At 35.9% G+C, this 26,198-nt stretch overlaps 2 protein-coding genes across 2 annotated transcripts in view; one reads left to right on the forward strand and one right to left on the reverse strand.

Moving 5' to 3' along the window:
* Positions 1 to 12,687, reverse strand: part of LOC113519921 (E3 ubiquitin-protein ligase Ubr3) — a 151,192-nt gene extending 138,505 nt beyond the window's left edge. The window contains exon 1 of the mRNA XM_052902242.1: positions 12,092 to 12,687. Within this exon, the coding sequence (XP_052758202.1) occupies positions 12,092 to 12,308 (217 nt within the window). The 5' untranslated portion in view covers positions 12,309 to 12,687. The remainder of the gene's footprint in view (positions 1 to 12,091) is intronic.
* Positions 12,688 to 14,815: 2,128 nt separating this feature from the next.
* LOC113519933 (probable ATP-dependent RNA helicase DDX56) lies at positions 14,816 to 24,786 on the forward strand. Its single transcript, XM_026905164.3, has 11 exons — positions 14,816 to 15,081; positions 15,173 to 15,397; positions 16,511 to 16,773; positions 17,690 to 17,950; positions 19,150 to 19,345; positions 20,052 to 20,201; positions 21,144 to 21,241; positions 22,243 to 22,384; positions 23,273 to 23,500; positions 24,458 to 24,528; positions 24,660 to 24,786. The coding sequence occupies exons 1-10, from the start codon at positions 15,022 to 15,024 to the stop codon at positions 24,521 to 24,523; spliced, it is 1,689 nt and encodes a 562-aa protein (XP_026760965.2). The 5' UTR covers positions 14,816 to 15,021; the 3' UTR covers positions 24,524 to 24,528; positions 24,660 to 24,786.
* The last annotated feature ends 1,412 nt before the right edge of the window (positions 24,787 to 26,198 follow it).

Below are 26,198 nucleotides of genomic sequence, written 5' to 3' on the forward strand. Positions count from 1 at the left end.
CATAACCTGACCGCCATAAAGTGAGTGTTCGTGGGAGAAATCATCTCTGAAACCGCGTTGTACGCGACCATTTAGGCTGTAAGGTATGAGAGTAAACTCCTTGTCGTATTTCTGAATTATAACAACAAAATGCGCAATGCGACATGTTACAGCCATAAGAATAAATAACCTAGTCCTTATTCTTATAGTACAGCAGCGTATTACAATAACGACAGCTCCAATAGTCCCGTAGCTAAATTTGGTCTAACACGGACGTAAACGTTACTAATCGCAAAAAGAAATGTGAAAATCGGTTCGGAATATGGACGCAATCGCGTGATATAATCGCAAAAGAATTTTGACGACAATTCGTCAGAACTCCCAAAAAAAAGGTTCTTAATTGAACCTTTTTTTTTTTCAGGGAAGCGCTTAAAATTATTGTTCACAACTCCATCGTTTATAAATCGATTTAAATTATTTTTATCTAAAAGGATATACTTTCAGTTTATTTCCATAGAAACTTCATCAAAATCTGTTTCATAGTTCGATTTTTAAATCAAAAATAACTAATTTTGCTACGTTTAAAGTCGGTGTTCGTTTTATTGTGGAGCAAAAGCCACACGTTACGAGTCATCATCGATTAATGAGTTTCGAGTCGGTACACTGTCTCCGATTACTCGTACCCTGCAGATCGTGAACAGCGAGTGCATCGCGGCTGCTAGTGGGCGCGCAGCCTTACCGATCAGCTGTTCGGGGTCGACGGCCGGTGACTAACGCACGGTACGAAACGGCCGCGAGTCAACGCTCCCCCGGCTGGAGCCCAAGACATCTCGCGGAGACAGCACATTGTTACTGCTTCCAGCCACTCACCCGTGAGCTTGACTTGACGCGCCACATTGCGTTTGGTGTGTTGATACGTTGATTCGTTCATGTAAGACTAGCGATCCGATCCGGCTCCGCACGGTAACATCGTGCTGTTGTATATTTCAAGGTTTAGCTAGTGTAAGACAAAATAATTGATTTTTGGCGACTTTATTAAAAAAACATTGAATTTATCTACGTACTATAGTTTTTAACCGCAACTTCATCCACGTGACCGGAATGTGTTCTCTGACCGGGGATAAAAAGTAGCCTGTCTTTCTTCATTCTATATAGTACTTATACACTAAATTTCATCTTAACTAAATTTATATTTCAGTGTACAGGTACACTAAATTTAACAGCGATTGCTTTAGCCGTTGCACACTCTTAAATTAATTATATAATATTAGTAAGGATAAAATAACAAAGTTTGTTAAAAATGTACAGACACAGAAATATTTCGAAAAAAATATATCAATAATAAGAGAAACCCTTAAGTTTAAACCATGCAACGGATTTTGCCGTTTCATGGTTTAGAAGTTAACGGAGAAACTGATAGGCGCGGACAGCGGCTTTGTTTGTTGAGAGCATTCATAACGAAGTGTGGCAACGTCGCAATTAGCTGTCAGTTTTCAAAAACAAAGAATTTTCAATATTTCCGATTGATTACTCAGCGAACTAAAATATTAATCATAGAATGTCATCATCATCTCAGCCATTATCAGTCCACCGCTGGACATTAATCTCCCCCAAAGTTGGGGGCAACCGCAATTAGGCCTTTGGTGATATTTTAAAAGAGACGCTGCTGTTTATCCTTCGCCTTCGCTTAGTCGCCTCTTACGAGACCCGCGATAAAGGAACGGGGTGGCCTATTCCATGTCGGGACCACACGGACATAATTATAGAATGTGTTGTATATAAATTTACTACTCAAAATTTTGCACCTACTTCATATTTTGCTATGGAATTTTTTAAATTTTTTTTGCCCTCTAATACCAAATTTTTACAGAGACAGCTTTATAAGTATATTACTGCATGATTAACATTACAGTTCGTAGGTACAGCACTTTTTAAATAATCAGTGGAAAATATTGAAAAATCCTCCATTGTTTTTACAATTGACAGATAACGCGACGTTGCCACACTTCGTCAAGTTATGAACATTTTTAATATATGATGAACATTACAATGTTAATTTTAATAAAATAAAAAAAAAAAACGCAGATGAAAGAATAAACGGACAAACGTAACTTTTGCGAAAAATGCATTAAAAGTGAAAATATAAGTACATTTTTCTGGTACATTTTATTGAAGATTATCAGCTTCCTACCCTTATCACAATTATTACACGGACCGAGTTCGGATATTGCTTACACACTAGTCCGATCTCTGATACAAATTCAAGTAATTCAGGAGCCACCTTTTGGCATACGTCCGTCATTTTATGTAAAGCCACAGCAGAGTGTTGTCGTTGATCATGAGTCCTTTTAACAAACGTCAACTTCTGGCAATACTCGGATTCAAGCCGAACGCAATGCGCGAGCGTTCATACAAATAATACAATGGCTACTTCGATCTGACAAAAATCTTCTCTGAAATGGACATTCTAGAATGACGGAACAAATTGGATGACGGAAATCGGATCTAGTGCGTAAATTATCACAGAAATAGACGACTACGACTACGACTACTCCGGACCATATTTTTACGGGTTTGGATCTGTTCGATCCGAAACCGCTCTTAGGAATGCATTTTTTGGTGGTTTGCGCCACTTACGGTATGGAGGATAGGACTGAGAAAAAAGGAAGGGTACATTGGAAATGCGTCATAGATATTGGTAAATAAGAAGAATAAGAGACGTATGTGGAAAAGGAAAGGGGGATACTGTAGTTGCGGAAAAGACGAAGACACTGCAATGGCTCGGGAGGGCGGGGTTCTATTTCTAGAATTATTCGAGTATCGAACAGATTTCTAGAGATTTCTAGTATATTTTATTCAAGATGACTTCAATTATTTTTTGATGTCTCATCACATTATGATTGTAACGTCAAAATAAATGAGTCAGATGAGACAAATGAAACAAAGTAGAAAATAAAAAAAATAACTATTAAAAAATTATGGACGAGTTCAATGTCTAGACTTTAGACTTCCATGTAAGGTGTAGTTTTCAAATGTCTTTATAGTGTAGACAGGTCTTGACCTTGAAAGTCATTGAAAAAATATCTCAGTATTAAGATGATACGGTGCATTCGTCTATGTGAACGGGTGTTATAATGAACAAAAATTGACGGGACCCGAGTAAAGGATACAATGATTTCAGTAAGTTTTATTAAAATGAGTAAAAGTGAATATGGTAACCCCGCCTGCGCTGTCGGTATACGCTGACGGAGCACCAGTGAAGGATGATAAGTGAAAATGAAAGGTCAGTTCGCCCATCATAACAAATTAACGAGATTAAATCACGATGATTTCCAGGGGGAAACGCGTGGGGGTCGACCTGACAATAATAGGTCTGTAAGATCCTATTAGTAACAATCTATTTCTCCCTAGTTAGCCCACAGTGGCGAACGTGTGTAATTAGCCTCAATGGTTTTCAGGGTGATATATAGCTACTAAAGGCGACTGACTTCCCCAGACCGATATTCTTATTCGTAGACATCCGTAGACATATTCGTAAACGTTAGTTTATTTATTTCGATAAATAACAAATATTCGTGAGTTAGACTTCACCATACAGACATCGACTAATTTCACGCAATCAGAAATGCTATTTTAGATATAAAATAAATATCACTTTTTAACTGGTACAGAATGTTCTTAATATAAAGACTGTCTTTTGTACCATATTATTAATTGGTTAATAGTTTTTTTTTTTTTCAATATAACACAGGGGGCAAACGAGCATGTGGTTCACCTGATGGTAAGTGACTACCGCCCATGAGCACCCACAACACCAACAGCATTGCAGGTGTGCCACCGGCCTTTTAAAAAGTAACATGCTCTTTTCTTGAAGATTACGATTCCGTATCGGTTCGGAAATATTGCTGCTGGAAGTTGATTCCAAAGCGTGGTTGTGCGTGGAAGAAAGTGGATTAAAAAATGCACGGTGGAGACCGCCACTCATTCAAATAGTTGAGATGGAACTTCAGTTTGTGAAATAGCGTCTCACTCTATTGAGCACTTCTAACTTTTTGGAGGCCATCTTAGTCTTTTCCTCCAGATGACTGCAAATGTAGACGTCACTGGATATACGACAACTAGCATTTTTTGTGGTGAATGCGCAGACTTGTGTTTTCTTAGGGTTGAATTGTACAAAATTTAAAAAAAAAATCAAAATTATTAAAAATTAAAAGATTTCGTATAACATAAAACAAAAACAGACGAAAGAACCTCCTTTTTGAATAACGCCTAAACGTATCAATCGTTAATTAAAACAGCGGACGCTTTTAATTTATTCAGCAAAAAAAATATTAATTGCTTCTCTGAAGCACATTTGTGGCCTGTATGAGTCAAATTGAATGTGACAAATCGATGTCACGTCATATTTGGTAACGTCTTGTCTTGGTTGAGTACACAACATTCGGATCATCCACGATCCGAAAACCAATTCAAAAGTTGTTTGTCATGAAGAATACTATAATAATATTATATATATATATATATATATATATATATATATATTGTTTGTATTTATAATAAGTATTATATACATTTATAATAGATAGAATATCTGTCTATTTATACTTTTGCCACAATAACACAGGTTCTTCAATTGATTGATTAAACCGTTACTGATTTTCTGTTGTGCAAGAAAATTGGTCTTCATATCGAATTAAAAATGTACCTACTACTACCATTTAATAATTGAAAAATTGAAGAGAAAATAAACCATTCATTTATTCTAAATATATATATATATATATATATATATATATATATATATATATATATATATATATATATATATATATTGGTTTGTATTTATAATAAGTATTATATACATTTATAATAGATAGAATATCTGTCTATTTATACACAGGAAAATTTTCCTTTCATGTATGTGCCACAATAACACAAAATGGTCACTACTCAATTAATTAATCAATTGATTGATTAATTGACCGTTAAAAGAGCAAAACACTGATTTTCTGTTGTGACCAAAAGCTATATTTACAACTACATATGCGTTTTACTACTGCATTCTGCATTACATCAGTTATTCACTAACAATAGCCTCCTCGCCATTTCCTCTAATTAAAAATCACACATGAACGACAAAATGCCACAATGTTGTGTTCTGATATCGTGTCAGCGATTCCTAAACATTTAAGATCACGGAACGCCCAACAAATATCTTTTATATTATGGAAACTCATATCAAATGATTACAAATCAAAAACACTGTAATTTAAATAAGAACAAAAGCTTTTATTAGAAACCAGAGGGAGACTTTGTACAAAAGTCGATTGCTTGGGTACCTCTGTCCCATTCATGTTTCTACCGTGAAGCAGTTATGTTTGCATGGCTGTGTTTCGGTTTGAAGTGTGGGATATGGCGTGAATTTACAGGGTACAGAGGAATAACATCTGCGTCCTCAGGAATAGCAACGCATGGGAGGTATCATATGCGAAACAGTATACTCTGTTATGTCCATGGTACTGCTCATGTCTGTAGGCGACAGTTACCACTTTCCATCAGGTGGGCCATCAGCTTGTTTGCCATTTTAAGTTGTATAAAAAAATATATTTTAAAAGTATATCACTTTATAATTTCCTTTAACTTTTAATGTGAAGAATGAAATTGTTTCACTGTATAAATAATCTCGTGGAAACTTCGTGACTTTTTTACAGAGCCTCTAGGTTCCACGAAACCCACATTAGGAATCGCTGTACTAGACGATAGTCGACGGAGCTCAAAGTACCTACCTACCTTGAAAATATTTTCCGAAATCTCCGAGACGAACGAAACAGAAACTTTATGTTAAAATTACATAATACATGCCGTTTAAAATTATTATAAATGTTAAAATGTCGTTCCTCTGGACTTTTTATGGTAGGATTTATGATTTTAACATTTCGTTAATCACTAGGCTGATTTCCGCACGAACGAAAACACGAAATTGAGCCCGAAAATTCGGAATTCCATTTCATGGTAGACCCCCAGGTAACATAACACGAGTCGTGTTATCGAAATAATTATTTTCTATTTCCCTTACGGCGGTTACGTAATGATACTCTTATCTTAACAGTAGAATCGTTCTCGCTCGCCTTATCGCGGCAACCTTAATAACTTTACACTGTCTAATGTTAAAAACAATACAATATACCAGTCATTGACATGTACAATTAAAACTACAACCAGCCACAAGTTGTTTTGTCATATCATTGGCCTCGTGTTGGATCGTCTTTGCTATTTGTTTACACGTTGATCGTCTCGCAAAAACATTTTGTAGTCATGTTAATTTATTTGTTATGTCTGAAGAGGTGTATTTTATAATATCACTATAGAATAGTAGCTTTACATTAATATTATAAAATGTGATAGCAAATTTGTTTTTTATTTAGATTCAAATCCATTTAATATATACATATATATTTTCTTTATTGCACTAAAACATACAGTAACGAACGGCGAACTTATCTCTAAAAGAGATTTCTTCCAGTCAATCTAACGCAGCAGCAGCATAGGAAGTAATGAGTGGGCAGTAGTAGTGCAAAACAGAAATTTAATTTAATTTAAATTTAATGAGAGACTACACGATCAATTTTTTTTTTTTAATGGATGATAATGGAACGGTAACCCCACCCGCGCTATCGGTATACACCGACGGGGCACCAGTGAATGATGATAGGTGAGGATGAAGCAGGTCAGTTAGCCCATCGTGACGAATTCAACAAGAATTGTTTACGATGGTTTCCAGGGGGAACGACGTGGAGGCCGACCTAATAGGGCATATTGCTTGCAATAGGGCTGTCAAACTCCATTGCTAACAATCCCTTCCCCCCACTATCTTAGGTGTATTAATATTGACTTGCCTTTTCATTCCCACCTCATTGACGCTGCCCTTCCAGTGTATACCGTCAGCATAGGCGGGATTACCATTTCATCATCATGCATTAAATAAAAAGTACTTATAAGTAAGATAGCTTAGATTACCTTTCAGTCAATAATTATGACAAACGATGACGCGGGCACTGCTCGCAAAAAATAATCACAACTGTAATCTCAAAGGAGATAGTCAGAAACATTTGCCAGCTCTTACAGTTGCGAACATATCACAAGCAAGTTCATAGTGGCAACACTCGACTTGCTCACGTAACCTAGCGTATAATGAGTCTTTGATTTACAGGCAGGCGATATAGCTACCCGCGTTTGTTGTATTTGATAAAAAAAAAAAAAAAACAAATTAGTGTTCTCTCGAGAGTTAGTTGGAAATGTCAATTGTCATTTTCTAGTGTTAGCCGGATTTGAACTCGTGAACTTTGAAATTTACGAATCTGGTAGTAAACAAGTAGTTTGCGATGCTCTTGGTACAAAACTAGATATTTATGTATGTTAATAAGTTTTATAACTGGATTTTATTAGACAAAAAATAATCTTCATTTTTTTTTATTTCTGGCCTTAACGCAGCGCAATTACAGGTAAACATCGGTGTCGATTCCGAGGCGCTTTTCCTTATCTTTGAAATTAATATTTACATTCGATAATTTCACGTGAGTTTTGCCAGTAGTTGGCACGCTTGGCAGGCGGGTTGGCAACCGTAGTTAGGATCTTAGTAATGTTTTAAGAGGGACGCCGCTGCCCATTTCTCGACCATAAGTTCAATTAGTGGCCTCTTACGACAACCACGGGAAAAGAATGGCTTATTCTATGCCGAGGTACACACAGCGATTCGCTGTGACATCAAATTTTATTTTTAGAGATAGGTTTAGAAAAAGGCGTCTCAGAATCGACTTATACGTGATTTGTGTAAAAAATCGCGCAAGTTTATAATTAACAATCATTATAATTGAAAAAAAAAATATCAAAATCTTTTTACAATTGGCAGATATATCGCCTAACACGCACACATACACACAAAAAAAAAACAGGCGAATTGAAAACTTCCTATTTTTTAAAACCAATTAAAAATAAACCATAATACAATGGCGACAAGATTCTTTTATGTGTGCGGGGTAAGCTCAATTTGACCAACCTGTTGATGTAACGACTAACGATATGTCAATGGTCATGGTGTAACGGGCACGCGAGCAATTTGTGCGTTTAAGATAACGCGAGCGTAACATTGTATTTAATTCCTCGCTAATCACTAGGCTGGCTGGTGCTAGTGGCCACTCATCCCTACAATGGATATCAAAGTTGGATGAACTCACACACTGCATTAGATGTAGGGTTACCATTTTGAAACTGGTAGAATCCTGACATGGCGGGGGGAAGGGATTGTTAGCAATGGAGTTTGACAACCCTATTGCTAGCAATATGCCCTATAAGGTCGGCCTCCACGTCGTTCCCCCTGGAAACCATCGTGAACAATTCTTGTTGAATTCGTCACGATGGGCTAACTGACCCCCCTTTTCATCCTCACCTATCACCTCTCACTGGTACCCCGTCAGTGTATACCGATAGCGCAGGAGGGCTATGCCATTGCCATGCCATTTACCATGCCATTGCAATCCTGACATGGTATTATTTATTAAAAAAAAAATGTGGTCATAAACAATTTAATAATCGCACGTCGTGCACATTTTAACTGTCCACTGCTGAACATTAGCTTCCCCTAGGTGTTGCCAGTAGTGGCCACACTTGGCAGGTGGATTGGCAACCGCAGTTAGCCTTTGGTGATGTTTTAAGAGGGACGCTGCTGCCCATCCCTTGCCTTTCCTTAGTCGCCTTTTACGACACCCATGGGAAAGGAAGAGGTGGCCTATTCTATGCCGGGACCACACGGACAGCCCATATTACTCACTGATAATATAGTAAAAGAACTTTTACAGAATTGATTAGGTACTTTCAAGTTTATCCAATACAAACAAAAAAGTCTCTTCTTTTTAAAATATTAAAATATTAGTCCAATAGAAGTGGCGAATATTTCTTTTGTAAGGTTAGACAAATTGGAATGGCAAACACAATATTGGCCCATCTGATGGAAAGATGCAACTGTCACCTTTATATTTATTTATTTATTTAATATTTTATTGCACAATATTACATGGATTGTTGAAGAATTTTCAATAAGTATGTGGCCTGTTTTCATTCTCATCTATAACCCTTCACTGGTGCTTCGCCAGCGTATTCCATTAGCGCAGGCGGAATTACCATTCCATTTTCACCCATCAAAAAAAAAGTGCTATGAGAATGGGGGAAAAGGGATTGTTAGCAATGGAGTTTGACAGCCCCATTGCTAACAATATACCCTATCAGGTAACTGACCTACTTCATTCTCACCTAATCATTCTTCACTGGTGCCCCGTCGGTGTATACCGATAGCGCGGGTGGGGTTACCATTCTCACCCATAGAAAAAGGGCAATGATAGCAGGGGACTATTACTAATGATGACTAATTACCCCAGTGATGCAATAAGTCTTATTAGGGCATCATCTACCCAGTAAATCTACATGTTTAATTCTATGTGAATTTATTATAATGGGCCAATTGACATAACTTCGAATCTCTCCTATCATCATCACTTACAGGACTTTTTTTTTTGATGAATGATGAAAATGGAATGGTAACCCTGCCCACACTATCTGTATAAACCGACGGGGCACCAGTGGAAGATGATAGGTGAGAATGAATGCAGATCAGTTGGCCCACCATGATGAATTCGACAAGAATTAACCATGATGGTGGAACCGTGTGGAGGTCGGCCTGAGAGGGTCTATTGCTAGCAATGGGGCTATTAGACCTCATTACTAATAATCCCTTTCCCCCACTCACAGAACTTGCCAATGTGTACCAACTGCATGTAGGGTTACAGTTCCATTTGCATCCCATAAAAGATGCTGCCAGTACCAGTAGCAAAAGCATAGACTCACAGTACATCTGTGTCTTAAAAAATAATCTACATATAAAATAGTGGTGTAAGAATTTTGAGTCTGAAAATGTATGCAGTAGTAATAACTGAAACAGAAGGAAATTGTTGTTTTATATATTTTGCTTTTTCGTTTTTCATTCTTTTTTTTTTTTATTGTGTATGTCTGTAATATGTATATATTTGTATTATTATTTGTGTGCTGTAAGTAATGCAAAGAAATTATCTATCTAAGGGCACTTGCTAACCCTATAGTTTTATATATGGTTAACAACTATTAGTTGGGGGAAAAGGGATTATCAGGTCGACCTCCACGTGGTTCCCCTGGAAACCATCATAGCTGATTCTGATTGAATTGGTCAAGATGGGCTAACTGACCTGCTTTCATCCTCATCAATCATCTATTACTGGTGCCCCGCCCTGTATACCGATAGCGCAGACGGGGTTACCATACCATTATTACCCATTATAAAAAACTACTATTAGTTATAAAACCAAAGTATGTCCAGCATTTTTACATAGGGCAGAGCATCGAAAAAGGGCACAAGGGAAAAGATGAATATTAATGAAATAAAAATGTTTAGGTTGATCTGGGGAGATGGGGGATTATGATGGACTTAGGATGGACCATTATGGATAAAGTTCAATAGGAATATATGCATACACATAATAGAAATGAACACCTATTATCAATGAGATGACAAAAACCCACATCAGATAGGCATGGACATGTAAAAAGAAAAGTGAATGATAGTATGGTTCATACATACATACATACATACATAGATATCTGTCACACCTGTCTCCCATAGGGTAGGGTAAGTAAATTCAAACAAACCTCTTTCACTTTTTCAATATTCATCAATCTTTTCATACATGCTCGCAGGTTATGGGTACTTTTAATAATATGGTTCAATTTGTTCTAAACCTGTCTGAGAGACTCTCCTCTCGGACGACCAAGTCAACGGGTGGCTTCATCGGAGGATGAAGACATCCATTGACTTGGTGTAAAAATGTAACAAAAAACCTTAAAAAATCCTAGTTCTCAGAAATAACAATCCAGTTCCTGTAGACAAGGGGCAAACAAATCTATTGATAGAATTGTTACAGTTAGCAGTTACATGAGAAAAAAAAAAAGATAAATATTGCCATCTCATTCTATCTCATGGATATGCCAGCCATACTAATTCTATTGATACACTCCTATGCCACTTGTCTAGGAGGGTAAAACTGAGAAGATTTGATCCCAAATAATGAAACAAGACATCAACAAAGAAAAACATTATTACTTCAAAATGTTAGTATTCTATATAATTCATTTAAAATTTTGTTCAAAAAACCAACTAATAAGGCTGTGAGATAACTAGGTAGTATAGAACCAGAATGGGAAGAAATCCTGTTGATTTAAAGAAAAATCATCAAGGCAGTCATGGAATATAAATTAGTAGAAAATTCCTATATTCAAGACAATTCAAAATGAAAAAGATAATGTTTAAGTAAGGTCATGCACATAAAAAAAATGCATGATAAAAGTATAATACAGATAACAATGCAAAAGTGGAACACGGTAGATACCAGAAGACCTACATTGACCTAAATTGATCAGACAAGCCATGAACTTGTAAAGTGTCTCTGAAATAGGTCACTCTTGTCAACTTTAGATGTAATTAAACTATTTAACAAGTACTAACTGAAGCCTACACATACTACATTAATATGTTTTTTACTAATTAAAAAAAAAAAAGTCTAAATAAAAATCTACTGTTTTTATGCTGTAATGTTATGAATTAAAATATAATTAAAACTTGTGTTACTTTTATTAATGACTTATTCCATTTGAAAAGAGCTAATTGACATACTTTTTTTTTTTAACAATTTCCAAGCCAATTAAGAAAGAATATCTAAATTACTATTAATATTTATAGTAAACACAAACAATAAGTAAACTTTATATCTTATCATTGTTTACAACGCCTTTGATATGTAAAATATAAATGCCAACCAGACAGCAGTTATCAGGTAGATATGGGTACAAATTAGAAGATATGTGCAGGAATACAAAATAACTAAATTCAATGTCAGACAATGAAAGATCATGCAGACACCACTGCACTACGTGTGGCAATGCAAAAAAAAGGTAATCGCGCGCAAATAAGGCAATAAACGATGGTCATAACCTAGAAAGAAGGTGTAGATTCTAGAGTACAGTTATAACTCACCTATGGCCGCGAACTCGTCCGGCGTTCTACCGCCAGCAATGAGCCAACGACACCAATCCACTGTCTCCCACTCATCAATAGACTTGCTAGGATTTAGCAGCACATCCAAAAGTGGTCCAAGGTGCTGTGGGGATCCGTTTACGCATTCCGCGTGTATGTAGCCAGCTGCACCTCGTTTACCTTTTTTCATCAAAACTTGTGCAGATGATGTAGACATTTTGACACTTTTTTATATAACTTTAACACTAACACTCATTATACACAAAGGACACCGTATTATTTCGGTCATTCACGGAAGAAACACAATTTCAAGTTTTACATAAGGCAATGAACTGTGGCCCGTAACGCCCTCGCAATACATCATCTTTAATATTTCCAAAAACTACTTTGACTTTGTTTGAATTTTTTTATTAATATTAACAACTGAGCGGTAAGTAAGATGAAAGTAAATAACTTCTTTTTAATCTAACAAGTTGAAATATTGTAATACCTACAGAAACAACTCGGCCATTCGTTTGGTGTTAACATAGAAAAAAAAAGGTTATTTATAATTACGACATGGTAATTAGCCATTCTTAGAAAATGAATTTGCAATACGAGTCTAGTGTTATTTTTTAACTACCATCCTAGGCATTTTAAAATAAACTTTATTTTTTCTTAATCATAACGTTTATTATAATGTTTGAATAGATATATTTTACCCCTATTTTCAAGATAAGTACCTATATTTTATTAAAAGGGTAACACTAAAGAGTACGGCCACAACCGGCCAACTCTGAAGAACGATACACTGGCAATGTTATAATTAGAAAGAGATAATATAGATACGTCTTCAAATGAGTACGAAAGAAATAAAATGCGTATTTTCTGTCCTTATCATCTTGGCATTTTTAGCAACGACATTATAGTAAACTTAACCTGTTGTCCGTGACTACACTCGCACGTAAGTATGGATAAAGGATAAATGGTTGTATGGAAGTCTGTTATTTTCAAAGTGAGAAGCATGAAATATTTATTATAGCTGGTTGTAAAAAAAGTATATTGCGGCGTTTTTTTTTTCGGCATGCTTTTATACATATTTATATGGAATCTCATTTTGTTAATACATTAGAAAAATATGTATTATTTATATTTTACATTAATTGTAGTAGATAACTTTGTATAAAGGAAACATTTATTAATCCTAGGGGTGATATTTATATATTTTGTATTTCATTATTTGCACCTAGACGAATGTATATGAATAATATCTATCGTGACTCATGCTTATTTGTAATTATTTATATTCGTTTTACTAACGTTTCCATTTCGGTAATGCCCGACTAGTTTTGAGTTCAATAGGAGTCCTTATTTGTAGTTTGAATATTGTCTGGCGTTGCCGAATTTAAAAAGTGAATAAAGATGACATAAATAATTGCAGTAGGCATATGAAGATTTTTAGCAAATATGCACAAAATACTTAAATATGTATTACAAACGTAGCAACCTAAGGTGCTAACCCTTCAAAATAATAAATATAGACCAAAGAAGAGATGATAACTTTATTATTATTAATTCAAAAACTTGAAGTTTTTCAATGCATGTTTATCTTAATTATTTATAAATTAATAAATCAATCAAGAAACATAAATAGTAAATTTGAAGCAAATCAGACATTTTTTTTTAATTTTTATATTAAGGTTTACAATCCACTCAAGAACCTTCTTCTTGATGGTTATCGGTTCTTCAAGTTATGTGACCAGCTCTTTGCCACTTCAGCTTTTTTGCGGATATCCTCATTTCAGATTATTTCTCGCAAGAAAACTCCAAATGTGGACCTCTTCATAACTCGCTATAATCGTTATAAATATATAACGTACTCTTGGATATATAATTTATGTATCCGAGAGTACATTATACGTTTTTTATAAAGAACCAAGCCCTCTGGAAAATAATTTTAAACATATCAATGGCAGTAACTGCATTTTTCGTTCTTATACAAAGTCCTTCATGTATGTAAAGTATGATAAAAACTGATACAAGTTTGTGATTTGGTAAAAGTAAAGGAAATTGTATCGATTTGTGGAAAAATATTTTAAATATGACTAAAAATAAATAGTTTTGGTAACGTTGAGTAGCAAAATATGTATGTAAGCTGCTTTTCGCCATGGAATGAGAATAATACCCGCGGTCCCCTTTTTATGCCATTTATCAATTTCAAAGTCAGAGGACTGCGTTAATTGCTCGGATTCAAATATTTATATGATTATTTGAACATTGAATCAAACTGGAGTGAATTTTCATTTGATTTTTAAATTTTATTTTTAATTGGAGATAATAAACATTCGGTCATTTAATAATTTTACTATTGGTAATTAAGGTAAAGATGAATGAAACGATAGAGCATAAAAACTTAACATTTTACTATTAACATGTGACTAGAATTCATTTGAGTATATGAGTACATCAGGTCAAGAATTTAATTGAGTCGGTCTAATTCGGTATATTATTAAATCACTCATTTTATTAAAAATTCCTTTTCTTACATCCATCTTATGTTTATTAATTCATATATATTAATTATAATTAATATCATTCGATCTATCGATAGAACTCTCTAGTTTCTTTTTTTCTTAGGCATTACACTATAAAACCATGATATTTAATAGCAAAATCCGTCCGTTCTTTTTTTAAACTTCTCTGTTCTGTTTTTTTTTAGTGGCATAAATGGCAACACTAGCCTCTAGCTTAAAAAAAATCAATCAATCCAATCATATTGATATCGTAATTCTTCACATTTTTAATAATATATACTTTTTATTGAATAACGTTTATTAATATAATGTTAAACAATTCAAAACTATAATCAATTTGTAATTTAATGCTGTAAATAAGACTAAATTCTAAGAATATTTGTTTGGTGTTTTTTTTGGTTATAAATTGTAAACAACATGGATGATGAGAAAAAGGTTATGTTTCACGAAATGGAGCTCGATGATCGTATTTTAAAGGTAAACTCGTGATAGTAGTTCACTTATATAATACATTAACGTTTTAACCGCACTGAAAGGCTATTAACGATTATTTCTTTGTGGATTCTAGGCGATTTCGCAGTTGGCATGGAGTGAACCCACGTTGATTCAGGAAACAGCTATTCCGCTGCTTCTAGAAGGTAAAGATGTCCTTATGCGTGCACGTACGGGTTCAGGAAAGACGGCTGCGTTTACAATACCTGTTATTCAGAAGATTTTAAACTTGAAAAACACTACTCGTCATCAAGCTATACACGCTTTGATTTTGTCTCCCAGCAAAGAACTGTGTGGACAAGTGAGTACTTGTAATTTTTTTTAGATATTCGTGTTTATCTTTAATTAGTGATCCTACCTACTTTGTACGAATAGCTAGAATTTTCGAAAATAATATTTATAATTTGTTACTTGCTGATAAAGTAGCATTCTATAGGTGAAAGAATTTTTAAAATCTGTTGAGCAGTTTATAAGTTTATTCATTACAAAAAAACAATAAAATCTGTCTTCTTCTTACAAAATAATATTATTACTGTAAAAGTAGATATAGTAATAGCATGAGAGGTATCATGGACAACACAGTATACACTGTTTAGCTCATCTACATCTCTATAGGCGACAATTACCACTTTCCATCAGGTCAGCAATTAGTTTGTTTACTATGTTGCATAAAAAAGTATTTAATCAATCTTTATGAAACTTTGTATACTCATAATATTTATGAAAGGAAGGGATAATATTTATTTATATCATTCAATTAACATTACCCAGTAATATGGATAAAGCTGTGAGTAAAAGCCAATTAGTATTAAGTATAAATAATATAGAAGATTGTTAGTAATGGACTTTATAGATTAGCGGCCATATTCTAATATTTTTAGATGGATATATAGATCTTTATTGTTTACCTCAAAATATTACAATAGAAATCTTATTATAGATACAATTACAAGATTACATTGAGAAAACAGTGGGCAGCCTTATTGCTAAATTTGCCTTCATGAGGTTCTTTCCTTTTTATGCAATTTAGAATGGCAAACAAGCTGATGATCTACCTAGTGGAAAATGGTAACCGTCGTCTTTAGACATAAGTAGTACCATGGACATAACAAAGTATACTGTTTTGCCCATGATACCCCCCCCCCCCCCCCATGCATTGCCATTTCTGAGGACTCACGTGTTATTCCTCTGTACCCAGTAAATTCACTGCTATATCCCACCCTTCAAACTGAAACACAGCCATGCAAATATAACTGCTTTACAGTAGAAACATAAATGAGAAGAAGAATGTGAATGGGTCTGTCTCAAAGTGTCCCTGACAAACTGATTTGGCAGGCTTACAAACAGATATTCCATATGGGTTAATCACTGGGGTGAAACCTCAACAAAAATAAGAATAAAAAAAATCTTCCAGATTGCATCTGTTATAGGAGATCTAACCTTAAAATGTGCATGGGAAGTGCGATGTGTGGATATCTCGGCAAGCGGGGACATGCAGACACAGAAGTCCCTGTTATTGGATAAACCAGACATAGTTGTAGCCACTCCGTCGAGAGCGCTTGCACATTTGAAAGCAAATAACATGAGAGTAAAGGACGATTTAGCTATGCTGGTGGTGGATGAGGCAGATTTGGTATTCTCCTTTGGATATGAAGATGAAATAAAAGAATTATTAAGGTGAGCTTTATTTATTTAACTGTAAGTTATTTTTACAAAAAGAAATTCATTGTCACTATAGAAGATGTATTTTACTATCTTGTAGGACTAAGATAAAGTTAGTACAAGCTAATGTGAATGAGAAATATGTATTGTTATGGCACAGGCATAAAAGAAAAAAATGTATTTGGCTTTATGTATTTTTTTTTGTTAAATCATATATGTTATTTCACTTTTTATGTATATCTATATAATTTGTGTGCTGTAAGTAATGCAAATAAATTATCTATCTATCTGTCTAAATATAAGTTTAAGTTCAATGTTGACTAACTATTTGGCAGCCTTAACTTCCTAAGTTGTCTCGAGTCTGGGTTATACTCCATTAGGTGACTTTTTATTTGGAACTAGAGGCCCGTCCCGGCGTCGCACGGGTGGACATTTTTAACATTTCCCTTCACTGCTCTGCTCCTATTGATCGTAGTGTGATGAAAAGTATACTATAACCTGCCCAGGAGTATAAAGAATAAAATGTATTAGAGGCGACATATTTCTTTTCTTACAATTACCAGACAGCAACCAGAGAGCAACACTCTACATACATCAAACATAGACTAATAAAGTTGCCATATTGAGAAATGTGTGGATTGCTATCTCACCAGCAAACTTTATTTATACTAATGTAAAGAGGATAGATTTTATTGTCTAATTATTTGATTAAACCCTATCAGGTCCACCTCCACGTGGACATCCCTCTGGAAACTATTGTACTGAATTATTTGAATACATCAAGATGGGCGAACTGACCTGCCTATTAATTCTCACCTGTCATCCCTCACTGGTGCCCGCCAGCTTATACCATCAGCGCAAGCGGAGTTACCATTCGACTATCATCCATTAAAAAAATACTAATGTTTTATCAAAACATTTTTACTTCTAGTCACCTACCGAAAATTTATCAAGCAGTACTCGCTTCAGCGACACTGTCAGATGATGTGCTGAGTCTTAAAAAGATAGTCCTCCGCAATCCTGTCACGTTGAAACTAGAGGAGCCCGAACTGGCTCCGTCGTCACAGCTGCAGCACTATCATTTGTTCGCCGAAGAGGATGACAAAGCGGCTATACTGTATGCACTGCTCAAACTGAATCTTGTCAGGGGGAAGAGTATCATATTTGTACGAACAGTGGACAGATGTTACAAGTAAGTAATTTTTTTTATGCAAATTGAAATGTCATATATGGAATCATATCTATGGTAATGCGTGCAGTGCAATAAGAGAATAGTTTATTTTAAATACACAATCGGGACTTAACCCTTCTTTGCATATTTTTTTTTATTGGTGAAATAAATCAAGGTGATATAATTCATGTTCAAAATTAAAGGAAAAATGGTTAAAAAAATAAATTTGACAGCAATGTTTTTTTTTTCTGCACATATGGACATTAAAAAGGTGTCCAGATACGATCAACTTTAAGTGAACTTGGTCTTTTATATAATTTTTGGGCATTTAATGTTATGACGACGTTTCGATGTGGATTGCACTACGACGTAATATATCATAATCTATGATAGTATATTTTGTTTTGTATGTAAATTACTGTTCTATGGTTATAAATACGCATAAGTGCGTGTTAACTTTTGTAGCTAACAATTTTCTTAATAAATGAATCTTCACAATTTTCAATCCACTTCAAAAATACCTTTTTTTTTTTCTTAAATTTGGTTGTTTTTGTAAGCTACTTAAAAAAAGATGATTTTGTAATTAATAAATTTTACTATATATAATTTACTATATATAATATAACAAGTTTATTTTGTTACACAGAAAAAAAATACGTACTTTATTTTGACTTAATAACTAAAATACTGAAACGAATTTGATAAAATTATTTTGGAACTAATCTGTATGTGTAGTAATAATATCTATTTGTATTTTATAAAGTTGCTTCCCGTCTGTATGTTCCCTACGTATGCTTATATCTTTAAAACTACGCAACGGATTTTTTTAAATAGTGATTCAAGAGGAAGGTTTATATGTATAACACATGCATAATATATATTTTTTTGGTTTCTAATGTGTGTGATATAATGTGCACCCGTGCGAAGCAGGGGCTGGTTTATAAATGACAGAACTTTGAAGTAACAAACATAAAATACTTTTTTTTTTTATACAACTTAGAATGCCACACAAGCTGACGGCCCACCTGATGGAAAGTGGTAACCGTCGCCTATAGACATGAGCAGTACCATGGACATAAGAGAGTATACTGTTTCGCCCATGATACCCCCCCATGCGTTGCCATTCCTGAGGACTCAGGTGTTATTCCTCTGTACCCAGTAAATTCAATTGAAAATCTCAAATCGTTCCATCGTCTTACCTTTCATTATCCCCTCTTCAGATTAAAACTCTATCTGGAACAGTTCAAGATCAGCTCGTGTGTGCTCAACTCGGAGCTGCCGGCCGCGGTGCGGTGCCTGTCGGTGGACCAGTTCAACAGGGGCCGGTATCAGATCATCATAGCTTCGGATGAGAAGGCTCTGGAGAAGCCCGACGGTGGTATATTGCCCATAGAGGAGAGGACCAAAAAGAAAAAGGTAATCCAACTTATTTAACTTGAAATATGCTCGGAATTATGATTTGTGTAGCGATGCGCAACAGCATCCTTCGTAAAATATCGCCAAAGCTTAACTGCGGTTGACAATCTGTATGTCAAGTGTGGCAACTACTGGTAAACCCTCCCAAGGGGAAGGCTTATGTCCAGCTTATGGACAGTTAAAGGCTGACATGATGAAGATAGGTTGATTTGTTGCATGATAAAATCATCAGGATATAATTGCATTAGTTTTTGTATGGCTATGTAGAGAGGTCAACTTGACAAGGTATATTGCTGATTCCTATTGGTAACACTTTTTTACCCACGGTCTATAAATTTGTATAAATAGATTAGTATAGAGGGAGCGAGGGAGAGTTTGTACAAAAGTCCATTGCTTGGGTACCTCTGTCCCATTCGTGTTTCTAACGTGAAGCAGTTGTGTTTGCATGGCTGTGTTTCGCTTTGAAGGGTGGGATATGGCGTGAATTTACAGGGTACAGAGGAATAACACCTGAGTCCTCAGGAATGGCAACGCATGGGGGTTATCGTGGGCGAAACAGTATACTCTGTTATGTCCATGGTACTGCTCATGTCTATAGGCGACGGTTACCACTTTCCATCTGATTGGCCGTCAGCTTGTTTGCCATTCTAAGTCGTATAAAAAAAAAGTATAATTTAAATATTTTAATAAATGTATTGTTTTACAGCAAGCTTCAAAGAGAAAAAGGGATAAAGAGTCGGGCGTATCTCGCGGTATAGACTTCCAACACGTGGCGAACGTTATCAACTTTGATTTCCCGCTCGACGTGAACTCTTACGTGCACAGAGCTGGGCGCACCGCCAGGGGCAACAACCAGGCAAGCTTATAATAATTGTTATACATTTTATATATGTAAAGTTTACGGGATTTTTTCTATATATAACATGGGGGCAAAAGAGCATACGGCTCATCTGATGGCAAGTGATTACAGCCGTTCATAAGCATCTGCAACATCAGAGAAATTGCAGATATATTGACGGCTTTTTAAAAAGGATTTTTTTTAACAACACGTGGCAAACGAGCATTCGGCTCACCTGGTAAGTGACTACCGCCGCCCATGATCACCCACAACACCAGCGGTATTGCAGGTGTGCTGCCGGCCTTTTGATATATGCTCTTGAAGGTTTGAAAGTCGTGTCTCTGCGTAGATCTACAGGGATTTTATTCCAAAGGCTGATAGCGGTGACAGTAAAAGAATTGGACATAAATCCGGAATGGTGTGATGGGGTGATGAGGAGGAGATTATGAGATGATAGTTGTTGTGTTCTATTCTAAGTTGTATAAAAAAAAATCTCCATTCCGTATAGTGTTTATTATGGATGAAAAAATATATTTCTTTATATACGCTATTTTTTATGCCGGTCAGTAAACATATCCTGGTAAATTACTAATTTACCTTACTATCTACCCGTACGAAGCCGGGGTAGATAGCCAGTGTTATAAATCAAGCATGAGAGGGGAAAGGGATTGTTGGTAATGGAGTCTAACTAACCCATTGCTAGCAATACACCCTATCAGGTCGACCTCTACGCGGTTCCCCCTGGAAACCATCGTGATTAATTCTAGTGGAGTTCGTCACAATTGTCTAACTGACTTGCATTCATCCTCATCTATCATTCCTCACTGGTGCCCCGTCAGCGTATACCGATAGAGCAGACGGGGTTACCATTCCATTATCACCCATTAAAAAAAGTTAAGCATGAAATGTGCGATATCCTTCCTAGTAATACAATTATAACATGTTTTTACAATCATACAGGGCTCGGTGCTGTCGTTCGTGTCAATACGCGAGAAGCCACTGATGGACGCGGTAGAGGCGCACCTTTCAAAGGGCTTCAAGAGTCAGAAAGTTCTCCAGTAAGTATTCATTCATATGTAGTGAATTTTTATCTATTTACACGACAACGAAGTGTCTATAACAAATTGTTTTTTTTTTTTTATATTAGGATCGTCATTTCATGTTGATAGTGCAAAAAAAGTAAGACATAGTGTTGTAATTGTCATTCGATAATTTACCATAATATTTTTTTAATGTATGTAATTACAAACATGAAATAATATGTAGTCTATTTTCAATTATCTGTCAACTTGTCTTCTGTACTTCTGCTGGCTGTTAGACATATAAAAATTATGTCTATTGAATGTACTCGTATTGAAGCTTTTATATCTTAAACTATATTGTAAAGAGGGAGGATTTTATTTTATGTATGTTTCTTTGTTTGTAATGGATAAATTAAAAAAAAAATAAAAAACTACTTAAACTATTTTAAAACTCGTTTCGTCTCTAGAAAGCTACATTATCAATTAAAATAGAAAATCAGCGGGTCTACCATGAAATGAAATTCCGAAATTTTGGACTCAATTTTGTATTTTTGTTTATACCAAAATCGGATCAATAAATGGAGTTTAACATTTCTTTTGTCATGCATCCTATTATAAAAGTCCAAAGGAACAATATTTTAACATTTTTAATATTTCCAAACGGCATGTATTATCTTTTACGGCATATTTTAACATCAAATTTCTGTTTCGTTTGGCTCCGAAATTTCGGAAAACATTTCATGGTAGGCCCACAGTTGTCATTATGTCATCCTCAGTCCATATTATGTCATCACAGTTCACGTTATGTCATCATCAGTTCTTATTTTGTCATCATCAGCACTCATTATGTCATCATCAGTCCTCATTATGTTATCATCTGTCTTCATTGTGTCATCATCAGGCTTCATTATGTTATAATCAGTCTTCGTTATGTCATCATTATCATCACCATCATCTCTTATTATGTTGTTGTAGTGAATGTACCGTGTAAACTTACCATTTGTAACGTCGGTGTGACGATGATGCTTCCCTTGCAGTAAGTACGAGTTCGCGCTGGAGGAGGTGGAGGGGTTCCGGTACCGGTCGCGGGACGCCTGGCGCGCCGTCACCCGCATCGCCGTCCGCGAGGCGCGCCTCAAGGAGATCAAGCACGAGCTGATCAACTGCAAGAAGCTGCAGGTCCGTTTTTTTTATGGGTGATAATGGTATGGTAATCCCGTCTGCGCTATCGGTATACACTGGCGGAGCACCAGTGATAGATGACTGATGAGGATAAAAGCAAGTTAGTTAGCCCATCCTGACGAACTCAACTAGAATTAACCACGATGGTTTCCAGGGGGAACCACGTAGAGGTCGACCTGATATTGCTAGTAATGGGGCTATTTGACCCTATTACTAAGAATCCCTTTCTCCCCGCTGCAGGTCCGTTGCATACATACGCATCCGTCACGTCTGAGTTGAATGCCAATTATTGTTATATCAAGTGTAGCCTATGTCCACTGGTGAACATAGGCTTCTCCGTAAGGGGGTTTTGTCAGTACTTGCTACGCTTGGCGGACGGATTGTCAACGGCAGTTAGACTTTGGTGATGGGACGCTGCTACCTATCCCTCGACCATTAAGTTTTTTTTATCTGCCTCTTTTAACATCCATGAGAAAGGAAGGGGTAACACTTTCTATGCCGGGAACACAAGGCGTACAACGCCAATACGCCGATTTAATTTTATTCCAAATCAATCTCTTTCGCTTCTTCTATATTTTTTTAATATTACTTGTATGAACAGAGGAATAACACCTGAGTTCTCAGTAAATATATCCTGAGAAACAGTATACTCTGATATGTCCATGGTACTGCTCATGTCTATAGGCGACGGTTACTACTTACCATCAGGTGGGCCGTCAGCTTGTTTGCCATTCTAAGTTGCATAAAAAAAATTTAACATGATGACATCTATATAACATAATACATTGATGAACGACTAATCTTCTCTCTGAATTCATCCAAGAATCATACCCTTTTACTATTTCTTCCTATATTTCTCTTACATCTTTAATTTTTTTTCATTAGGGCTACTTCGAAGAGAATCCCTCAGACTTGGCAGCTCTCAGGAGAGATAAGGCCCTTCACACAGTAAAAGTGCAGCCACATCTAGCACATATACCTGAGTATTTGCTTCCTGCTGCCTTGAGGAGCGAGGAACCAGCGGACACTGAGCAGCAAACAGAAACCGCCCCTCCAGCCAAGAAGAAGAAACACAATAAGAACTACGAGAATACAAAGAGACGGAAATATCAGGTAATATCATAATATTAATACATATAATCCATTGATATGTTCAGCACGAAGGTGTCATCATACAGGAGGTGCATGAGTTTTTTATTTTTTTTTTTATTTTTTTTAATAACTTAGTGGGCAAACGAGCCGCTTTTACTTGTAGTAACCGCGCTGGTAGAAGAGAAGGGCAGCGACAATAATAAAATAATAATATAGAGGGGCTTACCAGTATAATTCCTTTTAGACGTACACAATATATACAACTAGCGACCCGCCCCTGCTTCGCACGGGTTACATTACACACGCATTACATCACATTAGAAACCTCTAAAATTATCAGTGTTCCTCTACAATATTATGCATGTATTATACATATAAACCTTCCTCTTGAATCACTCTTTCTATTAAAAAAAACCGCTTCAAAGTCTGGTGCGTAGTTTTAAAGATTTAAGCATACATAGAGACGGACAGACAGCGACAGCGACTTTGTTTTATACTGTGTAGTGATATGTCAATCAAGTAAAAAAACAAAATAGGTATCAAAAGACATATTCGAAATATCATTATCATCTTCCTACCCTTATCCCAATTATCATTTGGGGTCGGCGTAATATAATTTTATCCATATTACAAAAAGATTTGGTTTTTTAGTTTTACGACCGGCCACCTGCCTGACGTCAACCCTCTTTGGGATACATATTCGAAATATAAAAATATAAATATAAAAAGGTAGTAAACTTATACTATAGAATGGCGAACAAGCTGACGGCCCACCTGATGGAAAGTGGTAACCGTCACCTATAGACATGAGCAGTACCATGGACATAACAGAGTATACTGTTTCGCTCATGATAGCCATGCGTTGCCATTCCTGAGGACTCAGGTGTTATTCCTCTGTACCCAGCAAATTCACGCCATATCCCAACCTTCAAACTGAATTATTATTTACATTATTAATACCTATATCGTTATTTTCAGGCACGGCACAACGATCCGCTGAAGAGTCTCGACGCGAAGCCAAGAGCCGCCGCTGGCGACACATAACCTTTGTTAGTATTCGAACGGATGAAACTATTGTTATGAAATTGTTAACAAATGTAACATTATTGTTTTTTTGTTTTTCTAACAACTGTATGAGTGTACAATAAAATGTGTCTGATCTTGTGTTTTTTTTACACAGTGCGCGCGGGGCCGCTTGTCGGGTCGTCTCGTATGGTTAGTTGTTGGATTCGGTTAGTACCGTCAGGGATTCGATGCCGTGCTTGTGGCATACTGTCAATGAATAATAAATATTTCTATTATGTTAATCTTTATTTTTTTTTACAAACTACGAAGTTTTGCGAGGGTTCAAGCATTTTTAAATAGCTAAAAAGGGGGTTCTTTCAATCTCCGTTTAAGTGCATTTTTTGGTTTAAATATGGTGCTATTATGAGGTTTACTCTTACAGTGTTTATTTTACTGGTGTAAAAGCGCCCTCTGTTGTCAAGTTTTTTAGGTGCCTTGCAAATGAAGAAGGCTTTTAGCGTGGTTTACAGTATTAATGGATTTATTTCGTTGCATGTGACAATTTTTATATGATCCAAACACGAATTATGAAGTCTGAAAGAAATGTCTTCTACATTTCTGCTGGGATTCGAACTTGGGATTCCTGGTAACCAAACATTGTCTAAGCTGTTACTAGATTAATTAGGAGATTTCGTTTCGGAATTTCTTCATGTATATATAAACTATAGCCTTCAAGATTGACAATATGTGAGGGGTGAGTGGTACCCCATCGCAGTGTATTCAGTGATATTTATGGTGCAGTTCATGTCTATAGTTGATGGTTACCACCTTTTACTTGACTATGTGCACCAGTGAGGGACGATAGGTGAGGATGAAAACAGACTAGTTGGCTGTGACGAATTCCACAAGAATTAGCCACTATGATTCCCAGGGAGAACTGCATGGAGGTTGATCTGATCGCAAACAATTTCCGGTAGGTTAAGTTAAACGTCATTACAAAGAGATGTTCCCTCCCTCATTGTCCTCCACCACCTATCCCATAGGAAATGCTCGGAAGAAATAATTTTTTTTATTCCACCTTCCCTTTCCGATATTGCACCAAGAGGATGGGCCTGGATCCTCACATGGTAGACAGCCAGTGCTCGCGTTCAAATAACTTTGTGATGTTCTATGTGAACTGTACCGTACATTGTGAGATATCAGTGGTGTGTTCCCTTTATGCTTTAATTTCGGATCCTTTAAAAGAAACGTGAAAAAGCATTTAGTGAGAAAAACAATTTTTCTGTTGATCCCGTCCCATAGACCTGTCCTGTGTTCGCTCGGGGAGGTGTGGTATCGTGACAAAAACATATTCATAGAAACATTTCAGTTAAACTCACTCAAGGAATAACACCTGTGTCCTCAGGAATGGCAACGCATGTGGGGTATCATGGGCGAAACAGTATACTCTGTTATGTCCATGGTACTGCTCATGTCTATATGCGACGGTTACCACTTTTCATCAGGTGGGCCGTCAGTTTGTTTGCCATTCTAAGTCGTATAAAAAAAAAAAAGAAATATTACAATATACAAATATCGATCAATAAATGAGTAGAACTTTTTAAATTAGTGCTAGGAATATTTACATTTTCCCGTAATAGAATCGTATTGCAATCTAAATTTTAACAACTCCCATCTGTTGGCTAAATGTAGCACTAAAAATCTATTAGGAAAT

Source organism: Galleria mellonella, unplaced genomic scaffold (assembly GCF_026898425.1).
Source record: "Galleria mellonella isolate WM207_F2 unplaced genomic scaffold, CSIRO_AGI_GalMel_v1 utg89, whole genome shotgun sequence".
Lineage (NCBI taxonomy): Eukaryota > Metazoa > Arthropoda > Insecta > Lepidoptera > Pyralidae > Galleria > Galleria mellonella.

Coding starts and splice junctions, on each gene's coding strand:
- LOC113519933 (XM_026905164.3), top strand. CDS start 15,022: ATGGATGATGAGAAAAAGGTTATGTTTCACGAAATGGAGCTCGATGAT. Junction 15,398..16,510: donor GCAAAGAACTGTGTGGACAA/GTGAGTACTTGT, acceptor AAAATCTTCCAG/ATTGCATCTGTTATAGGAGA. Junction 20,202..21,143: donor CCGCCAGGGGCAACAACCAG/GCAAGCTTATAA, acceptor ACAATCATACAG/GGCTCGGTGCTGTCGTTCGT.